This window comes from Anopheles stephensi, chromosome 2, assembly GCF_013141755.1.
Source record: "Anopheles stephensi strain Indian chromosome 2, UCI_ANSTEP_V1.0, whole genome shotgun sequence".
NCBI lineage: Eukaryota > Metazoa > Arthropoda > Insecta > Diptera > Culicidae > Anopheles > Anopheles stephensi.
The window spans coordinates 67,256,027-67,277,790 of record NC_050202.1 but is presented as its reverse complement, the minus strand read 5'-3'; the positions used below and the strand labels follow the sequence as shown (position 1 = coordinate 67,277,790).

The 21,764-nt window shown below is 42.7% G+C and overlaps 1 protein-coding gene and 2 long non-coding RNA genes across 4 annotated transcripts in view; 2 read left to right on the top strand and 1 right to left on the bottom strand.

Annotated features, from left to right (window-relative positions):
• Nucleotides 1–324: 324 nt before the first annotated feature.
• On the top strand, nucleotides 325–6,187 carry LOC118504386 (zinc finger and BTB domain-containing protein 17-like). The gene is made up of 3 exons (XM_036038794.1): nucleotides 325–2,000; nucleotides 2,089–2,571; nucleotides 4,429–6,187. The coding sequence occupies exons 1-3, from the start codon at nucleotides 493–495 to the stop codon at nucleotides 4,463–4,465; spliced, it is 2,028 nt and encodes a 675-aa protein (XP_035894687.1). The 5' UTR covers nucleotides 325–492; the 3' UTR covers nucleotides 4,466–6,187.
• Nucleotides 6,188–8,272: 2,085 nt separating this feature from the next.
• LOC118504384 lies at nucleotides 8,273–12,449 on the bottom strand. Its single transcript, XR_004905294.1, has 3 exons — nucleotides 10,493–12,449; nucleotides 10,389–10,431; nucleotides 8,273–10,279 (listed from the first exon to the last, which is right to left on the bottom strand). It is a non-coding gene; the product is annotated as an uncharacterized LOC118504384 (long non-coding RNA).
• Nucleotides 12,450–12,573: 124 nt separating this feature from the next.
• The window catches only part of LOC118504383, a 30,389-nt gene continuing 21,198 nt past the window's right edge, over nucleotides 12,574–21,764 (top strand). For both annotated transcript variants that reach the window (XR_004905293.1, XR_004905292.1), the window contains exons 1-2: nucleotides 12,574–13,210; nucleotides 13,323–20,484. This is a non-coding gene — a long non-coding RNA (uncharacterized LOC118504383). The remainder of the gene's footprint in view (nucleotides 13,211–13,322; nucleotides 20,485–21,764) is intronic.

Here is a 21,764-nt window from a genome sequence, read left to right as displayed (position 1 = left end):
AGAGGATGTGGTTCGGTTCGAGTTTATCTCCAGAAGAGAAAAAGAGACCCGCTCACGAAATGTTTGGCGAAGAATCACTTGTTGCGCCTGGCATGCGCCATACCGATAGGTCGAGCGAGATTGCTTGCCAGCACGGGCGTAAGGCATATTCCTCCGGGTTTTTTGCATTCACAATGACGTAGGCGTTGACGAGTGTGCGCAGTGCGTACCGCCAAAGGAGATGACTGCTATTGGTTATGTGCCGTTTGGAGTATCCTTGCCTCGAGACTTGTACCATGGCCGTTAAGCAACGTTTTAGTTGCTACTATGCCGTGTAGTGTGAAGGACGCAAATCAACGGTGCTGGTCGTGAGTGTGGTTGTGATGTTTCTGTTACAATATCTTTAAAATCGATGACAAGTGTGATCTGTTCGATAAAATATAAGAAAACCAGTGGCTTGAAATAAATCTTGTGTGTGAGTGTGTAATGCAGTGAAACGACGCTCTTTAAACAATGAACAACTTGGATGTTGTTAGTGAAAGCCAAGGAATGCTACTGCCTTCATACGGTACCACACTTGACTATCTCCAGAAGCAATCACAGCAACAGGATCCACCGTCAGAGATTAGCTCAGCCAGCACGCCGCCAGTAAGCTACTTCCAGCAGTTCTTTTACCCTGCCGACGGTGATCCAGCGCCGTCGCGTGCTCTTCGTCCAAGGGAGTTTCCAAGTCCCCTGGACCTTTCACTGCGTCCGACGAATGTGCCGATGACGCCTCCTTCGACACCGTCTCCACCAAGAAAACGGTTAAAGTCGTTCGACGAATCAACGGCCGTGATACCCACTGCCGTGCGCGCCTCAACGGATAGCTGGCGAAGCGCTAGGAATCAGTTCTCGGACACAGTGTGCATCGATGACAAGCGTTACTACGCCAACACGACTCTGAGTGAGCGTGAACATCGTGCGGAAGTGTTTCAGTACTTCGATGACAGTGCACGGTCGGTTCCGTTCAAGTATCCTTCAGTCGATGGTGTCAGGGCTGACGATGGGGAGCCTCCATTCGCGAAAGAAGGTGCAGATCGTTCCCGAGCCAAGGGGGATGAATTTATTGATATTACAGGAGGTACCGAACAACAGACCGAAGATCACTTGGACGATCACGATGAGCGATCGACGAGAGATAAATCGGATTGTTCCAATATCGACGTAGAGTCGCTGGATAATGATGAAGACGATAGTAAAGAATCGATCAACATTGTAGACAGTGAGGAAAAGGAAGTCGATGGCGCTGCTGTGCTAAACGAGGGTCAGCGCTACTTTGCAGACGAGCGACTCCATCTGCAAGCCATTGAAGGATTTGCACGGCTCTTCGAACGTAGCTTTCCTTCGACTAGTACGAAGAAATCGAATGCCTCGTCAGGTGCTGGGTCAGGTCCACGCATCTCAACGTCCAAGAGCGAACGGCGCCGTACGAAGGCACGACGCCAAGGTGCGATAGACGAGGACAACACAAGCCCTGTGTCCGGTACGATCATCCGTAAGCTGCAGGATGGTGAGGAACTGGTCGTACGCAAGGGTGACATCGATCCAGCGTTCAATGTGGTCGAGATTACGGATGAAGCAAAGGAGATCCTCTCGAAGATTGACAACAAGATCGGCTCTTACCTGTGTCAATTGTGCCGTGCGCTGTACGACGATGCGTTCGGTTTGGCACAGCATCGCTGTTCGCGCATCGTCCACATTGAGTATCGGTGTTCCGAGTGTGACAAAGTGTTCAACTGTCCAGCCAACCTGGCATCGCATAAGCGCTGGCACAAACCGCGTGGAATGTCCGCGGAAGGAAGAAAAGGTGGTTCAAAAACTGCTGCCGTGCGACAGGCAGAGCGCAGTAGTGAGGATGAACCGATAGAAATACTGGACAACTCGAACGATAATCATCAGCCGGTGCCGGTGTTACCAACTGCAACGACAACCGAAGAAGAATCTTATTCCTGTGGCCAGTGTGGAAAAACATTCCGAAGGTACTGCGTTTTGTGAACGAAACGATCCATGTCCTCTCCGGTGCGTAATGAGATCATCTGCTTTATTTTGTTTCGATTGTATTTGCAGACAAAGTTACCTAAAGAAGCATGCCGTTTCGCACCAGATGGAACCAGCCCTCTTGCGGAACATGGATGTACGACCTATCACTTTCAACAGTGACACGTTCAGTACATCCGCTTCCGGTAGTTCATCAGGTGCGACACCTCTAGGAGCTACATTTCCCGCTGGCCATCACTTGCTGTCTAATCCTGGACCGCCGGCTAGTTGCTTTGCGGCAGCGTTCGACAAGTTGGCGCGCCCACTTGCTGCACCGACTTCCGCCTCCGCTCTTTTTCCGTTTGCCGCCTGTTACGGTAGTATGGCCACACTGGCGGTTGGGGGCGTTGCCGGTGCCGGGGTGGGTGGTAATGTAGCTCCGAATGTAGCGCACTATAGCGAGCTTGAGAAACGTCGCTGGCAGTCGCTTGGCGAGCTGTATCTTCAGCAACGCGAGCGTCTGTCTGCGTTCCAGTACGTGAGGCAGCATCAGTACGAAGATTACTTGAAATGGTGAGTATTTTTGTATTCTGTTACCCCCACGTCTATTTGCAGTTAAACCCCACGTCTATAATATTTTAAATGAAATACTTAGCGGGATTATATGCACATATTAATTTTTTGGGATATGTTTTATTTCTGCGGAAATTCTTTCACAAACAAAAGAGCTCTAGAAATGTAGTTGACATCAACTAGAAAAGAGAGTTGATATTATATGACAATTGGTCTTCTTCTTGTTCTTGGCTTAACTAGTTGTTAGGGCATGTCTGCTATTTAATGGCTGGCCAAACTTATCGATACCACGTAGTTGACTAGTCATGCCTCACTACGGCGTAACGAACCTTAATTGATTCCCGGTCCTTCTGGAAGACTGGCACCGCTATCAACTCGCCAACTGTACCGCCTCCTTCGTATCAATAATTTAAATCAGTCTTAATTTAAATTATCCAGAAATATTAAACGTGCGTCAAGGAAGCAAGAAACAGCTAGCCGAGACCTTTACATTTTCCAATTCTGAAGAAGAAGAGACTATGAATAATAGTAAAAACTTACATAAGAATAAAATTATATTCCATCGCTTTTCGCATTTCGTGGGATTGTCTGGCAGATCTTACAAACAACTTGAGGAGGTGTTTTATGAATCTGTATGTCGTCTTATGAAACTTATCAACATCATGTCTTTCGATTACGATAAGCGATAAACAAAAAGAAAAGAAAACACGAACAGATTGAAACAACTTTATTGAAATAAAGTTGAGCTTACCTAAATTTAACGTAAAATATAAATACTCTACCTTCTTTTATGATTTTCTATACAAGTGCTGTAATGACCCAGTTATTTTAAGATAGGTAACAATTCATCAATTTTAAAAGTAGATCATAAGAACCAAATTCAGTCTATATAAATTCAGTACTGAGTAATGGTCTAGGCCCTGAGTTCCTGCTGGAAGCCTGGAAGTTTATTTTCTCAAGAATGCACGGGACGTCAATAAATCCACTCAGCTTTTCTAAAAATACGTTCAAAACCGTCATTCTCGAATGTTGGAGGAATTCCAGTTCGATGCTAGTTTATTATTTTTTCAGAAAAATATCTTTTGAAGCCCATTTTTAAATCATCTGGACATCACTTTAGCTTGCACCGACGTGTTTAAATTAATGTAGTTAACAGCTACATTAATTTAATAATATAATAGCTAATAACCGTCAATTTTTTGAATTATTTATTTTCTCAGTTAACATTACAACCGTTGCGAATGCATACCGTTTCCAATTGCTCGAGTTCTATCCCTACAACTGTCTCAAAATATGGATACGCCTCCTCGTATGAAAAAATAGGGTTGCAGTGTCAAAGAAGAAATCAAAGAAGAAGTAGATCCTTTGAAACCACTTATTTAAAATATTTCCCGATATTAAATACACTATCCATTTAAACATTTAAACAATATTTAATATTGGACAGTTAAAAACAATGTAAAAGAATAGTTGTTTAATCGTCGCTAAACCAGTTTATTTACAAAAAATACAAAAAGTCAAAATCTAGTGGTCACTACTACTCTGAAAAAGTATAATGGACAGTACTTTTCATACATACAAAGAGGACTTTCCCAACATTTCATTTCATTTCAGAGTTTTTAATACAAGCTGTCAAACATCATACAAAGAGGAACACAATTTGTTTTGAAGTGCATGTTTCAATATATGTAAACATTCAGTTTTATTTAAAAAATCTTGATAATTAGCTTCTCAAACACTCATCCTCTTCAAGCAGTGATAACATAACGTACAAAAGACATTTCACCAGAAACTTCCTTTTGACTGACACCGATCATGCATGCATTTTTCAACTTAATTAACTTCTTTTCATTACAGCTTTCAACCTTTCCAGTTCGCGCGTGACAAAACCTGACCCAACATCCTGCGGCCAGTACCACGGATGGCCGCTGCTCCCCTTTGGCCAACAGCACACCCAAATCCACTTCCTGTTACCACCACCACAACACACAGTGCAACAGTCACAACCCAACCTGCTCCACCACCACCACCACCACTAACTTCTTCACATCAACCGAATGCCGTCACAAATTCCCTCAACATGAACATCCCTTCCTCCATCCATCAATCCTCTGCCCTAGCAAATGATCATATCCCAAGCACGGTCAGCCAACCGAACTCGGCCCTGGCGTCGGTGTTTGGGGCGATGCAGCAACAAATACCAGCCGCAGGGTCAGTACAACCGCCCCAGCCACTGCCACCATCGTTTTCCCCAGCACGGACAATTCTGCAACATATCCAGCAACAACCGACGGCATTTAGAAGTGAATGAACCCGTCGGCTTTGCGTCTGCTACTTCCGACTAGTCTAGTGTCACAACCTGATAAGATGGGAAATTATCGTTATTAGCCAATAAATAGAGTCTGTTTTGTAGTTTTAATAATTTGTCCCCTTTTAAAACAAAACAGCGAATGATTTCCTTCTAAAATGGCTGCTCGTCCAGTTTCCGGCCACGCTGCGAATCAAATCGATGGCTATCATTCGAAACAGCATGACTAAATAAACACAACAGTACTAAAACAAAGTGGCGTTTACCTTGCTTACCTTCGTTCATGGGACAGTCTTAATCCAATATCAACATATTCTTAACCTGTCAAGCACAACAGAAGAAACAATCGCACACCGAACACCCAAGACGCACACCGGACACACAGTCAACCAACCCTTAGTGATTTGTCATTCAATTTCCGGTCAGCGATGAAACTGGTTTCATGTTCCCGGGCCGGACAAAAAGGTACACCCGCACGGTGGTCGATGTGCAGTTCAACGGATATCGATTCGTGATTGACATTTTTGCTGCCTTGTGACCACACACACGACCAGTTGCGTATTTTTTGTTGGGGAGGGAGACACCGGACAACCAAGCGACCAAGGGACCGGACCTCACTGTTTAGTGATTTGATTCGAGCGTTTTAGCTGTTTGTTTTATACTGATTGCTCGATTCGGATACTTTTCGGAAGGGAAACTAGTTTTCTGATGCCGCTGCAAACAGACAGCATGAAACAGGAAGCAAAAAAGAGTGGAGGAAGTCGGCGTACGGGTGTCACCGAGAGAAATCAAATATTTATCGTACATTAGACGCCCTAGGGAGAATGGTGTGCTACACGTGAATGGTATGTCTATTCAAAGGAAAACGTCTTGCAGGACGAGGCTTGGAACACAGGTACGGTAATCGGAACATGTCTTTGAAGAAGGTTTTGCTGCGGTTCGGTAAGTAACGTGGGAAGGATCTCCTGCTTCTTGCTTTGTTCGGTTGGTGATCGTGATGCGGTTGAAGATGGGGTGGGAAGAAAGGTGGGTAGAAATCAAATCACGAACAAATTGGCTTTTATAATGCATTTCCTATTCATCACTGTGCTTCCCGTTAGCGTAAGTGCTGGAATGAAGTGGGTGATAATCAACGATGATGAAATAACTTTGGATAAAAAAGAGAAAAAAGAAAAAAAAAATGAAAGCATCATAAGTTAATAATACTTAAAAACTACGACTGTTACAATGCCTGTCGACTTTTTTTGTAATTTTTACATTTTAAAACAAACACTATTTTCCTTGTTTTTTTTTTCTTCCAATTTTACTCCCAACATGTAGTAAATGGAGGCTCCTGGTGGTTTACTCGAAGAGTAAATCATAATCGTACCAGTAGATAATAAAAAAGTAAAATATTTAAATGCTTGTGTTTCCCTTCATTATCCGACCTTTACCTTTCGTATTGATTATAAAACGCTATAGCTCACTTTATGGTCGAAGAGTACATGAATAGGTTTTTAATTCCGCTCATATATTAAGCGCCTCAATGGATAAAATATCTGTCAAGATTTTCCTCCCTGGCTCTACCATATCAATTTAGTCGGTCGCAAGATTTTTTTCATATTTGGTAACGTGACGGCTTTAGCATTTGATACAATCCTTTGGAAAACGTAACTTTTGAGCCATTTTTGGAGAGTCTAATTAATTAATTTTCTAACAGAGCTTGGCAAAAGGTTCTGTTATTATTATTATTATTTACTACTTCGTTCTTTATTTTTAATTTCTCTTTTCGCATTCTTCCTTAGCACATCATGTAAGAAGCTATACCATGGGGCTTTACATGCGTCAAACATCACGACAGTTTCCCTTACTTGTTATTTTTCCTTTTGGTACATGAATTCAGGGTTAACACCCGACCTGCCAAATATCATCATAAACCATTTACTTAAGCTTAGCCGCTGGTAACCTAGAAGCAATTGCCAAGGATAGAAGTATTATGGCTGACATGGAAGACACAACAATATATGAACAAAAAATATTTACTCAATGTGGCATAAGCTCGACCTGCCAACATTAAACTGGAATTTCGGAACATACTGTTGAGGATTTGATTTATTTTTTTTCCATTCGATTTGCTAAATATATGTTGATTATTGCGCAATAAAATACATTCACCATGCATAACAAAAATATTTAACACATCATAACTGAGTTAAAAAATCAAACAGCATGACATGTTGTTGATCCACACTGTTGCAATCCCTCAACTTAAAGCAGATTCCACACGTCCGCGTTAAAAACTATAGCGTAATTTATTGACTTTCCTAAATATTTTATGAATTGCGCAAATGGCACTACTAGCAACCGATTCTCACGATTCCCTCACCCCTTTGCAAGTGGATTCAGAGCCAGCGTTTGCTGCAAAGCGAAACAAGCAAATGACCCCTACAGCTGCCTGTCACAAACTTGTCACAAGGATGGCTCAGTTGTTTGTGGTTTGCGCGAATGTGAGGAACGTCAACAGCGAAAGCACCACACACAAACACGCACCCATAAGCTCCGAGCTGTTATTCCATTAAAATGACAGTCTTTACCACCTCGCATACCTTTCCAATTAAAGCCATTCCGCACAGGCGTAGAGTGCAACCCGTACCCAATACCGAAACGCTCGTTCGTTTGGACATCGTTTGTTTTTTGCATAATTTATGCCCCGTTGACATTGTGCTGTAATTTTTGCAATCCTCGTCATGACAGTTCGAAGACGACACACGGAATTAAGTTCTTACAGTGCCGTTGAATAGTTTATGATCAGCCAGGACCCGCAGGCGAGCCCTGGAGTGCGGTGTGAGAGGCTTAATGACATCTTCACGGTCTGGTAGCTAATTACCGAGCGCTTTTATAAGGAGAACTTTCCAACAGTCAAAGCCCCACAAAATGGGAAGACCCGGTTGAGGTCGGCCGACCCACGACTGCACGCGTGCATAGGTTGTCGCTACCGATTTGCATCCGGTAGCATAATTGGGGGTGGACAGTACCCGTGTCAAATGCCAGGTGGTCCAGAGTACACGCCTTTGGTAAACTGTTTCAGTGGAAGGTCATCATCAAGCGTTTGCCAGCAGTATAGATGATTAACTTTGATAACTCAATCTTGTCATAAATGCTGTGATTAAACGTTGGTTTTGTTTATTTTGGAATACCGTATGGTTTGCTTTTTTTCAGGCTGATTGTTTTTTTGCAGACAAATTTGTTGAAATTGGTTGATATTGTTTTACTACTAGTTAAGTTGGGATGTAAGATGTTTTGGAATTAAACATTTTTATAAATAAACCTTTGAATAAGGTTTTCTCTTATAACAAAATCTAGTTTTTTGAATAAGAAAATATACTCAAACTTTTTAAAAAGCTTAATGTACTACAAGCTTTGGTTCATTTTGTTACATTTCCAATTATCAGACAACTTTAATGTTTTATTTTATTTCCCTATTTAAATGAATTATAAAACTATGAGAATTGTGAAGTTAATCTGCCGTTACGTTTTTTTTTCCAATAGCAGTTGTTTTAAATTTACTTTCAACTTCCTAGCGTGATCTACATGTAGAAGTTCAGAATTGGCTAGCGCCATCTACATGTCAAACATTCAAACAGCGCCATCTGGGTATGATTTTGTATTATAGCATGTCCAGGAATTTGAAATGAACGTTTGCGATGCTACAACTGGGTTTTCTTAATCGATCAATGATTTTTATGTTAATTTATTAAAAAATACTATCTAAAACTCATTTAAATTTTCTGAGATTCAGTTTAAGTAACTGACTTACGAAGCTTTGCAAGATTTGTGAGGCGCAGTAAAGCATTTGTCGAACGCATAAATCAATTTTGATTTGTAATGTTTTCATTCGCAGTTTAATAAGATTTTCAAATGCCTTAGCACGCATTAAATTAACTCTTTTCAAATATTATACATGTTAAAATAAAAATTAACAGTGAAAAACATTACCAAACGATTTTTTTTAACATAACAGAACATTTAATCGCCTTATTTCCAATATATTTTCACATGTACTTTGTACTCTAGAAATACTAGAATTTGCACATTTGTCACTTCGCAACGTTACACAGTTAATTGGTAAAATTATCAATCGCACAGCTGATTCCATGTTTCCGGTTGAATTTTGCCTCAAGTTCATACCCAGCATCCTGCCATGGCGGTATCGTTCAATCCTCCGAGGTCGAAAACACAAAGCGTTTGGAGCGTGAGCCAAAATTTGGATGAATTCCAACGTGCACCAATACCATGATGGTCGTCAGCACTGTGGCTCAATTGCTGCTGCTTCCCCGGATTCTAAAGGCCAAGGTCACGCCACACTCACACACACGTTCATATTGGTACACACACTTTCAATTCATTTCAGCACACAAGCGCACAACCGTGCAATGATGCTCAAATTTGCCAACAACCAGAAAGAGACTATACGTATGCATATACACACTGCCAACAACTCATGCGATGAAAGCTGCTACCCACTTTCCCTACCTCATCCGGGCCTCGTTCCGTTTTTTTCCTCCTCAAAATGGAAATGGAAAATCCATCCTATTCTGTACCGAACTACTTATCATGCCGCATGCCGTCGTCAAAACTGTACGCATCTAGCAGAACTGCGGTGTGCGGGAAAGATTTAAGAAAATCCAGCGCGTTCGTTTTTCACGGCCAGGGCCAGAACTGTTTCCTCAATCGATGCCACTTTGACGGTGTGAAAACATTGCACCAAAAAGAGGAAAGAAAACCAGTACCAGCACTGCTTGTTCCGCATGTTTTGCCGATTTTGCGAGGCGGTTGACGGTTAGTGGAGGAGTAGATTAAATGTTTATATTTCTTTGAAAAGTATGTAAACAATTATAAGAATAAGGTCCTATGTACACAATTTGTTTTTTATAAACGACATTTGTATACAAATAAAATGAATTTTTCCCTATTCATATTTTCCCCCTTTCCCTATGCAGCTTTTCTGCAGGTACAGAAATAAACACTATCGAAAATTAAACATTACAAAAATTCATCAAAATTCGTCACACTAACCAGCTTAGTTGCGAATTCTTCTCATATAATTTGTTATGGATAACATGTGATAGAGACAAATATGCTAGTAAGCTTGTCAAATAACGTTGTACTGGTGTGTTTCTCGCTTGCCTTGTGTACAGTTAGCCAAATGAAAATTGGGGCTAATTTAAATATTACAACGTTCCATTTGTATTGAATATTTCTTATTGATCATTGTCACATAAAGTCTATTCAATCCGTGTCTATCCTAAATTTTTGAACTGCCAAAGTGATGATACCAAGCGATGAATTGTTCTTGAGATTCAAACAGCTTAGGATAAGCCTTCCTTCTCTGAGTAATCCTGCGAATCCTCGGTCAGCATTCTGATGATATATGAAAAAATAATATTAATCTTTTTAACCTAATTTCAGAAATTATCAGGGTAAAAAAAGATAGCCTTAGACCTTACTTATCATAATTTGACTGTATTACCTTTCATCTTTATCTTTACTTTAGAAGTCATCGATAGAAGAGTCTGAATAAAAGAGGTACATGTTTATGGTTGTATGGTGTTTTGTATAGTTTGATTTTTTTACCAGCAAGTGCTCGCAGTGAAAAATTCTCCTTACTTTTAACCGTTCATCCCAACGAATGGTCGTGTTGGATCAATAGGAGAAGTATATAGCAAATCTGTACTCGCCAAATGACTAAATTCCTTTGTTCAACGTTGCAAGATTAAATAAGAAAACAAACAAAGAACTCTAAACATTACTCAGCCAATTATAGATGTGCACCCGCCGTTAAACTCTTTCATCAAAACCTAACCTAAACACCACCGCAGATCCTCGTTTACCCTATGGAATGCACAATATATTGCAAACTATTGACATTACTGAGCACAGTTTTGCTGGACCAGGCTGCCGATTTACATTACCCCAGCCGTGTTTACACATTCTTTTGGGCGGTACCCGTGTTCCGAAATGTGATCACTGACCTTTGCGTTATGCACACAGGCGAAATCATTTAATGCAAGTACGTCAAGCCCGGCATTCAGCGAACAACAACGGAATGGTGCATTTCATCACGTACCAGGTTAGCTTTCTTCTTAGCTGGCCCTACCAGATGTATTTCTGTGTGTGTTTGTGCTTCACTGAGTGCATTCCAGTGCATCTAGCTGTTCGATAGCAAGGTCATCGGATAAAACACACAAGCTGCGAGGATGTTTATTTTCATTTGCCCCAAATCTTAATCCCAATCACTAAGGCAAGCAAACAATAGAATTGTGTGGTATAGAATTTTAAAATTACATTCTGAGTATTTTAATATCTTTACAGCAGAAAACACATACATTGGCATTTGGCATACAGTGTGCAAGAAAAAAAATGGTAATAAAGTTGTGTTTTACTGTTTCAAAGAGAAAAAAGTATATCAATTAAAACTACATAAAGTGTACTGATATATCGCATAAGATGGACCAATTTTTCCTACGACGCAATTCGCGAGAAACAATACTTTTCTCTCTTTCTCTTTTTTCTCTTTCTATACCTCTTGCTCCCTCACTGTCCCTTTACCCTCCAGACCGATCGTCGTGCCAGTGATTTCTCGCCCCATCATCTCTTTCCTGCGGACACGGCCAATCTTTCTTGCTTGGCACGCTGCCACATCCGTTTCCGTTCCGAGATGGCCTTTATTGTTGAGGCCGTCTCGCTCCGTCACAGTCCACCTCCAAAAACTCTAATCCTTTCACCATTCGGGCACTACTACACTTACACAAGCCATGTGGTGTTGCCGCAGCTTTTATGCCCTTTTGATTTTTAATGAAACATTTGTACCAAGCAGAAACATTAAGCTTATCCCGTACCGGGCATCTTTGTTTGACTTACGGTTGGGAAAACCTTCTGGCATCTTTTCCTGGTCTCCCTAAAAAGCGCATTTCGTAACATGGAACCGTTCCAAATCGTTCCAAACGGGACAACGTAGGCGAAGCGCATGGGCCAACCATTGCCAAACGCAGTGTATGTTTGCTGATATTCCGTACCACTGCTTGGATCACGCCATGCCATCAACACCTAAATGAACCCTATAAACCATACAGTCCGACATTGCTCAATGTCCTTTGTATCCTATTTTCAAAACAACAACAAAACTGATGGAAAATATCGAAATAACAATCGAAATAGCCCCGCTTGGCACCACTACCAGTACGTTGACACATGTCAGAAGCGTTTTAACGGTTACTGACACATGCTAACACTTGCAACCCCCATCGGCGAAAGACTAAGACTACCCTATTGCATATAGCACTACAAGTGCCTGTGTGTATTTGTGTGCTCCCAAAGCTCTCTCTCACACACACACACACACACACACACACACCTAGTGTGTATGGAAAATTTTCAAGCTCAAGTTCAATCGATTTTTCCCACCAGCTCGTAGCCCTGGCTGGTACGGTGCGCGACCTTCAAATTTCCATCCCAGTTTGGTCATCCTTGCTGGCAGCAGCACCAACACAACCATCGTCACGCAAACGCCAACAAAGTTTGCCTCCCACGGTGTACCAAGCGGAAACAAACGGGGTGCTTTCCCGAGTAGGAAAATCGATACATGGAAAATGTCAAGGCACAGTGTGGTTCGTTTTCGGGACAGGAAGCACTGCTTACTGGCCACTTACCTATTAGCGTCTGTTTTGGATACGGAGATGTTTTATTCAGCGAAAGCTTTCTGGCGTGCGTGATAGCACGTTTTGCTCTGACGGCTTCCCCAAAAACAAAATTGCGTTTCCACACTGGCCTTTGTCTTCCAGTGCCTATAGTGATAGGTCTCGAAGGTGGGTTGCAAATTTATCGCGCAAGTACTCGAAACCAGGTTGTGTGTTGTGCTTCCGTTCATCATCCCTAATCGTAAGTTGGGGGAGTTGAGTAGTGCATCTGCTTGGAGATAACACTTGCAGGTTGGTAACGATGTTCGAGGAGGCATAAGATACTTAGAGCTGCAAGCCAGAAAGAGATCGCTATGGGAATGCATCTAACGGTGGCGCGTTCCTTGAGTGTGCGTGTTCCTAGCGGGAGACGAACAAAATAGTTCCCAGTGTAACGCTGTCCTGTTTCACCAAGGCCAGGCCTGATGGGGGGGATAGTTTGTTCCCGAACGTTCCTTCATTTATTTTCTCAGTGCATGCCGACCGCAACTGGGTGTTAGCTGTTGCTGGAAGGATTGCTTTGCGTTTCTTAACTCTTCTTACGTTTTTCAGTAATATCAAGTGTACTTATAATATCTAATCGTCAATATTTTACTCCACAGTACTACACAACTAGGTAAGCAATCATCTTCTTTTTGAAATTACTATTTGAATATCATAATGTTCGTTAAAGTACGATAAGAAAAAACTTAAATTATCCAACTCTTCTTCTTCGACGAAATACAAAGCGACGCCTGGTTGCCATCAACACAAATCGATCCTGTCCTTGCCCTCAGCAGTATGATTGTTGTCTTACCCGGTGCCGTTACCACCTTACGTAATGTCGCTTACTGGTACCGATCCCAGTGCCAGTTACGACGCCGCCAGCGGTATTCACAAGCGATGAGAACAAAGAACTGCATATACACAATATACATATATATATACAAAAAAACGATGTCTCATCCTAAGAAAAATGATCGAGATGCGTCAATCAAAGGGTGAAATAATGCCACAGTGTATGGTTCGGTTTGGCTGACTCAATTCCAGCGACCGATAGACACACATTATTCACGCGATTCGATCCATTAAAGGCGTTCGGTGAGGTGATTCCTTTAAAATGAACCACACACACACGCAACCACAGCAAAATCACAGTGACGAATGCAGTGATAGGTTTTAATGTCTCATTTGAACCTTGTGGTGTATGGGGATTTTATAAATGCATACATAAATCTTAAATCTCTTATTAGCAGCTTTTTAGAGGATTTTTTATACACTAATTGTATCTCCTCAATATCCTGAAAGCTCGATTTGGTGTACCAATTTGTCGTACACTGTACCTTGGTTACTTTGCATTGAGGTTAGGCATACGCGATCTGCTTCCCACCGGTTCCTATCCGTTAACATGCAAATGTAAGCCCTTCTTCCCCCTCCATCTCCTACAACCTACTTCATACTAACATCAACATGCATCGAGCTCGAGATGCATGGATCAGCATCATCGCCGACTCGCGCCTGCAGCATCTCGCGATTACAAACTTGTGACACTTAATCACACCCTCGGATGGTTCGGATGATCCCTGCAAGAGACTACATGACTACAGCTGCGGCCTGCCCTGTGAGATTGTGTATATTTGTGTGCGGGAATTAGCAAGGAGCAAACAGAGATTGCAATGTGGCAAAGACACACACACACACAAAAGGCGGGCAGTGGAGTGGAGAAAGAGGGAAAATAATTACATTTACCACAGCCCGCTACAGCTGCGATGTCGTTCCTGTGGTACCACAACTGAACCAGCCCGCGCTTGTCCTTCTTCCCCGCTCCATTCCGCTCCATTTCCGCCACGGGTGTCACCTGTTCTGGCGCGCACGTGCCCGCATATGCACGCGCACATGCGCCCATTGCAAGCCGTGCGCCAGCGCAGTGCAAACGATGCAACTGCCAGCGTCATCTTTGCCAGCGGATTTTTTGTTTTGTTTTTGTTGCCTGCCCCACCGTTCAAGGTTATAATTGACCGTGCATTTTATTGTGATTTTTACCCCAATGTAGGATACCCCGCGCCAATCCATTCCTTTTTGCTGTTCGGTATCTATAGAAGACACATTTTGTGACATACCATTTCTAACCACACATTCTTCATTTTAATTGATTCCCAGTTTTTTTTAATAAAAGGAAAAGTATATGAATTGTTTTGCATTCGTGCGAGGTAGGAAATGCAAAGACGCCCACCCCCATTACTTAAATCGCGATAAATGGTCACGCAATGGTACAAGCTCCCTCTGTCCGGCTGCATCCAATGCGAACCCCGTTGCCCAAAAGGTGCCATAAAATCGATCGCTATGGGGGAAAGCGGCAAACAGAAGGCCCAGGAATGGTTTGAGCTAAAAATAAACAATCCAGATGGGTAAAATTGCAACCTTTTTCCCGGTGAAAGATTGGTTTGGTTCGGATGTTTGATTTGTTTTTACTTCCGTTCCGTTTCTGCTTTTCTTCTGCTATCGTTTTTGCTGCCAGCTGTAACCTTGTCGGTTTGAGCGTGTGTTTTTGAGACACCGTGATGGTGCTGCACTTTTGTAGTTATTTTCATCCATGTTAGGATTGCACCCTCCACATACACATACATCTGTACGAGTGGGTTTATGCTAGAGAAACTGCCTTTTTAAAATGAATTATTTAAAGCGGCATGAATGATCCTCGGGAGATATTAAAATAACTGATTGCTCTACACGACAAGAATTAAACATTAGAAAGGGTTTCAACGGGAGAAGGTATAATGGGTTTTTTTAACAATTTTTTAATAAATTACCTTAACGAAAGTGGAAGAAAACACAACCAGAAAACAGAAAACACAACCACAACCACAAATTAATTTACTTTCATATTACTATCAATAGAGTGGTTTGGCTGTTTTGGATTTTAGAGATCGATATTTATATCTAACCAATTCATCAAATAGCAATATGGTCAGGCCGTCCTTCATGAATGAAAAAATCATCGTATAACACATTTAACCTGTGTTAAACTACATTTTACAGCATAAGCAGTTTAATATGGTGTTTTTATATAAATCCGTCAAAATACGATGTTGATGAGCAACATTTTTTCAAGATACTACATCAACATCCGATAAATACTGCCACCAAAGCACTCGCGAACCAGCGCACCACCTGTACAGTTGCGCTCAACATCTTAATGCAACCCTTGCTGTACCCAGTCGCGCAATCTATCGGACAGCCGCGAAGGGTAGCTTGCCAAGAAGAAAACCCCAATTCCCCAACCGCATAGGACTCCCAAGCAACCAAAGCACGTTTGCACGAGCGAAACCAGAATTCAGAGGTCGACCCAAGCCGCGGGTTTTGGATCACGGTGCTGAGGCCGCCAGTGGAAGTGGGTCTCTAATAAATATGACAGAGGAAAATTCAAGTTCACTGTCAAGGTCGTGCGCGATACGCAGGCGCGCCTAGCGCTCGGGAACATCGCATTGCAGGAGCACGCGAAACGGGCGAAACGGAGCACGCGACGCACCAAGAACATCCACCAAACGGGAGGAAAAGTTAGGGAACGAGAGAGACATACACATATACACACGCCGATGAAACGCACACCAGCCAGAGGGCCAGGGTGGCGCACACAGCGCAGTACGAACACATCGGTAGAGGGTTCCCGAACCAAACACAAAAAAAAGAGCGAAAACAAAAATGAAATAACATCTTGGAGCACGAACGCTCCACCAATACGTCCCTTCATCGCGCGATTGTAGCCAGCGCGGCATAGAAAACGAGATAGCAAAGGTAACAACAACAACTCAGGCACGGACTTGAGCGAATATTATTCCTGTGGGAACATGGGAAGACATCTTGGAATTGATCTACTCGATCATGACGCACCCGCTTGCTGTGCGTGTACTACAGTAGACGCTAGTGTGCGTGTTCCCCCGGTATCCCGAGCACGATCATTCCGATGAGAACCGTGGGCGACTTCCAATTATGGGCAAAATTGTGGGCAAACTCGCTAGCAAACGAGCTACCACGCCGGTCGCCATTTGCTATTGATTATGGGTTGTGTCTTCTCCATCGCCCAACCCCGTCGGGGGCAAGTAAACTAATTAAGCAGATCTCATCCGGATCGACACACATCCCAGTTCTACCCCCAGATTGGGGGGGTTGAAAGCAAATGAAACGCATCATTTCCTGTAACATGCAGTTTTGTCCACCAGCAATACCGAAGTCACAGCGGGCATGCTGTGTGCGTTTTTGTTTTACTGGTACGCCATCAATAACGGCTTATGTTTACAGACCGTGCATGATGAATGCAGTTTTATGTGCGTATTCTTCGCACGCGTCCCTTTCTTCTTCATTTGCTCTTCGCTCGAGTTAGCATAGGTCAGGATGGCAATGGGAACGACTGCTGGTAAACTGCACCGAAGCAGCGAACAGGGGCGTTGGCAAATGCCGGAGAAGCTGGCAATCTTAATGCATCGATGAACGGATGACATCATCACGGTGCGCATCAATCGCGGTTTGTTTTACTATTTTTCATTTGCTCCCGTACTAACTCGATAGGCGGATGTAAATGATTGTGATTGAGATTAGCAGGATGGGACTATAAAATAGAGTTTATAGTTAAATGGTACTTTTGTTGCCTCTAAAGAGTACGTAATTAGACATTATTTGGAGTGTTTTATCGAATCTTTTTCGATCGCAATCCGTCACTAACAACAAACACGTGCGAACAGGGTGGCTAGCAAGAAGGGTTGAAAATTTGAAATGGCAAACAGTAAAGTGTGTTGCAGTTCATACAGCAAATGTTTCCATATTTATAACAATAAGCAATTTTGACATAACATTCAATCGACCAACATGTGCACCATGATGTTGTTATATCTCGAACTTTCAATAATTCTGCGTTGGAACCTTTAAAAAATTCCGTTTTTTTTTCTTCAAGTGTGGTGGTCCCCCTGTCCAATTCGCCAATTGCACAACACACGTCGTAGGGGGAGGGAACCCGTGTTCCTGTGTTCATCCCTTTCAACACCACCAACGAAAATACACGCACACACACGTGTGTACTTCGAGAATGCATTCACGGTGTGTTTTAGTTTGTTACTTCTCACTCTCGCTCTCTCACGCTCACGCCTTACAATCGCATTATTCCATCTAACGCTCTCCCTCTGGAACACTCTTGTTCTCACAAACCCCAACCTCCAACCGAAAGGCTCCCCATTGGCTCCAACAGTAACGACCGTATAATAAATCGGATACAGGGCTCTGGATCTGGAACAGCAAAATGAAAGGGAGAAGGGGGGTGTCGAACGAGAGCCAACAAAACAACAAACACTGGGTGGTGCGTGTAGATGTAGGTATGGCTCACACAACGAAGCGCCCAGTTCGTACTGGTGTGGGATGTGGGACGCATTAGAACGCAAAATGGGAAATCAATTTTTCGGACGACGCGTGTACCGCGCGACGGTGCAAGATTTTGCAGCCATTTTCATTATCGCCGCGACAGTCGAACGGTGTGGTTCGGTGAGAAAACAGCCCGCCGGGAAAGCAAGTCTTCCCTCAGTGTCAAGGTCCCCATCTCATCGTGGACGGGGACGGCGAAACAAAACACACAACAACAACAATTACGCCACAATCTGGAATTTTCCACCGTACATGGACAATTAAATTGTGCGGTTGGTGTTTGTGGCTTTGTGAGTGGGTGTGTTTTATTGTGAGTGTGTCCCTGTGTTAGAACTGCATTTTAGAACAAAAGACAAAACAATTACCCTAAAACTAACTGGCATACTGGCTAGAGATATTTTGGAGCCTAAAAACATACTTTCCTAGTGGAAATATTATGGACCAATTTGAATTTATAATAATTTCACCCCACCCAACACACCCTTTTGCTGTTGGATCAAAACCGTGGCAAAATAGAAGAAGCAACAAAAAAAAGCAGGCAACAGCATCCCCACCTTCGCGTCGTGTGACAGGCGCGCGCGTCGTGTTCGACGTTCGGGAATGTCAAGAAATTGCGTTGTACGAAAAGTGTGCAAATTCCCTCGGGAATCTCGGGACCGATGGCGGATGCGGTGGATGCGGTGGGTTAGAAGGGTGTACGCCGGTACGCCGCATATGTGGGAGGGGCGGGGGGAGGTGCAGGAAGGGATGGTGAATGATGATCACGGAGATGCTGTCGGTGTGTTGGTGATAAAGCTAGCGTTGTGTGCACGTGTATGTGAGTGTATGTGCGGCTGTGTGTGCGTACTCGTTATCCGTGTGCTGGCCCAGTGTGTTGGAGTAGGGATTGGATGTTGTTTGTTTTGTTCCCGCACTCAACCATCGTCAGCCGATTGGAGCAGAAGCGGTCGTCGTCGGCTAATCAGAATTGGCTTCAGGCCACCGGAACACCTGTGCTTGTAGTGTAGCGTGTTGGTTGGGAGTTAGTGAATGACAATAGAGCCGCTGGAAAACATTTCATCCCTCAAGATAACGAGTGTGTTTTGCCAGTGTTTTTAATTTTTACTTGTAATTTACTTGTGACGATAACAAATATCCACTAGTGTGTAAAACTGTGTAGAAACATGTGTGTACTTTCTCAGTACGGATGACGTTGACAGAGTGTTTTACGGTTACGAAAATAAATAAAATACATTTTCCCCATGGGATAGGGCTACAAAACTTCAATTGAATGACCTTTCACCAAACATAGTTTTATTAGGGGAGACCTCCCATCACTGTGCTATGCAACAGAAAATCCGTGTGCGTGTGTGTGCGAAATGCAGTAAAGGAACAAATTCGGTACTAATTGAAATCGAAAGCCACCACGGGTCACATTTCTGCCGTACCGCCCCGATGGGAGCAAGTGAAACAGTGTTCGATCGATCGATTTCATCACCTGATGCGGTCTTCCGCACCGCATCCCAGCTGACACGGACGCAGCACACGGACGGAGTGCACGAAAGTGCACATAAGCGCCCAGCTCAGCTGCGCAATGCAAACGACACGCTCGCTGCAGCTATATTGTTGCCTCCCTTTTCGATGCGATTGGGTTACATTGTGCTATGAGTGTCTGTTTATGCGAAAGAGTAATCGAGAGGTAAGTTTATAAACGATTTGGGAACGATACGAAAAACTAGGGTAAAGTGGTAAATAAAATTGAACAGTTTTGAGAAGAAATTTGAATTTTTTGTGTTGTTTGTAATTTATAACTTTGCTAACTATTTTCCTTTTGAAAACAAACATATATGAGTATTATCCATATGAGAATCCACCATTCTTATTTATAACTTTCAACTTTTGACCGAAAACAGTTTTGTCCCATACAGGCAACAATGTATTTAATTATTTCACCCCCGAATGTAGCTCTTGGAAGGGTTAAATTTGCATGCATTCTACCATCGCCCCCAATGTATGTTATGTATCCATCTGCTTGTGGTGGTAGTGGTAGTAGTGGTTGATCACAATACACTGCCAACAAACCCGGTAAGCGTGTGTGCGTGTTGGGTTCTGTATCGGGACACAAACGAAATGCGCACACCGGATCGAAGCGCCGATGCCAGTGCCGTTTTCCAAGTTCAAGTTCATTGTGTTTTTTCCCTCCGGTTCATTCATACGCGCCAACGGATATCTTATGGGGCGTGCATGCCTGACTCCAGCTGGTGCTGGAAGCCGCGTGCATTTGCTTGCTCCCTACGTGAAGTGTGTAAAGATGCAGTTTTTCCCAAGACTACGCTATTTAATTCAGTCAAGGATGATTTTTGCATGTAATGGAAGTGTATTTTATACTAAGTTTTAATGGTGTTTTGTGAATTAGGTTTTGAGTGATTTAACCATCAATCAGTGGCATGTGATAATTATTTAAGAGATTGTTTGTTGATATTTCAACCATTTTTCTATGTACATTTCGCTTACCATGTTCAAGTAAGTGTAGATTTTCGTTTGAAAAATTTGTGTTTTCTTCTCAAAGAATATTCTTAAAGGGTTGTGAGTGTATTCAGTTATAAATAAAAAGTTAACCATAGTAATTGTTGCAATAACGAACGACTGACCAGGCGGCTCCATCGCTTAGAAGCACCCTTAACACGTGTACCACTTTTAACCGTTAATCTTTTGCGTGTTTTGCGGAAATGCAAAAAAAAATGCATTGGTTTTTGACAAAATAACAAAGTCTTTGCAATATTTCATTTCATAGAAGAAGAAAACACCATTCACTTCATTCGTGGCACATTTTAGAGTGCCCTTTTGGTCAGGAGACGAAGAATATATTGTAGTCTCCACGGGAAGAATGTCTCGTATCTCGCTCTATGTCTCTATTTTTTACTAACACTTCTTGCTCTCTCTTATATTGCTCTCTCTCTCTCTCTGGCTCTCTCTATTGCTTTTCTCGCTCTATCACGTTCCTTTGTCTATTTTTCTCTACCACGAACTGAAACACTGCCATCGTTCTCTCGCTTGTACTAGTTTATTATCCCTGCGCCCGTTGAAGTGATAGTGAAGAAAGATTGCATCGGAAGTGCATTGCCGCCAAGCTATTAGAGGAAGCGACCCAGGGACAGCTTATCCCCTCTCGGTTGTTTCTAGCCCTTAACAACAAACGCTATCCTAGTATGCACTGTGCACAGTGTTGGCGTAAATGGATCCAAGATGGCGTTACCAAGTGAAAACCTTCCATTTTTTCCTACCAGCGTCATCTGGTGGTGGTACACTTAGGGCAAAAATTCAATTTATTTCGTCTTAATTTGTGACCAAAACAAACTAATCGGCAGTAAGGTACGAATGGTAAACATCATTTTACAAAACGCCGTTTACAACTCCGTTTCCATTACCCACTTATCGTATGTTTATACCAGTTGTGTAAATTAATGAAGCATTATTTGACCGATCTTATCGAGTGCATTAGTTAAAAAAAAACAACACTTGCTCAAGTTGGCAAACATTTCCTTTGCCTTGCATACCGAGCAGTAGATTCTTCTTGCGCTTCCACAAGACGTGAGGTTGCGATAGGGCGATGATGACGTTCGAAAATATGCCGCCCACAATATTTATCAGCGGTGTGACAACAAAATGCGCATATTCCAGTGTGTTGGTATGCGTGTCCTGTTCGTGTTGCGCTGCCGTATGAGTGTGAATCTATATTTTCCAAACAAAATTTAAAAACATGCATTAAAATGATGCAATATTTTAATGACGAGTCTGGCGAT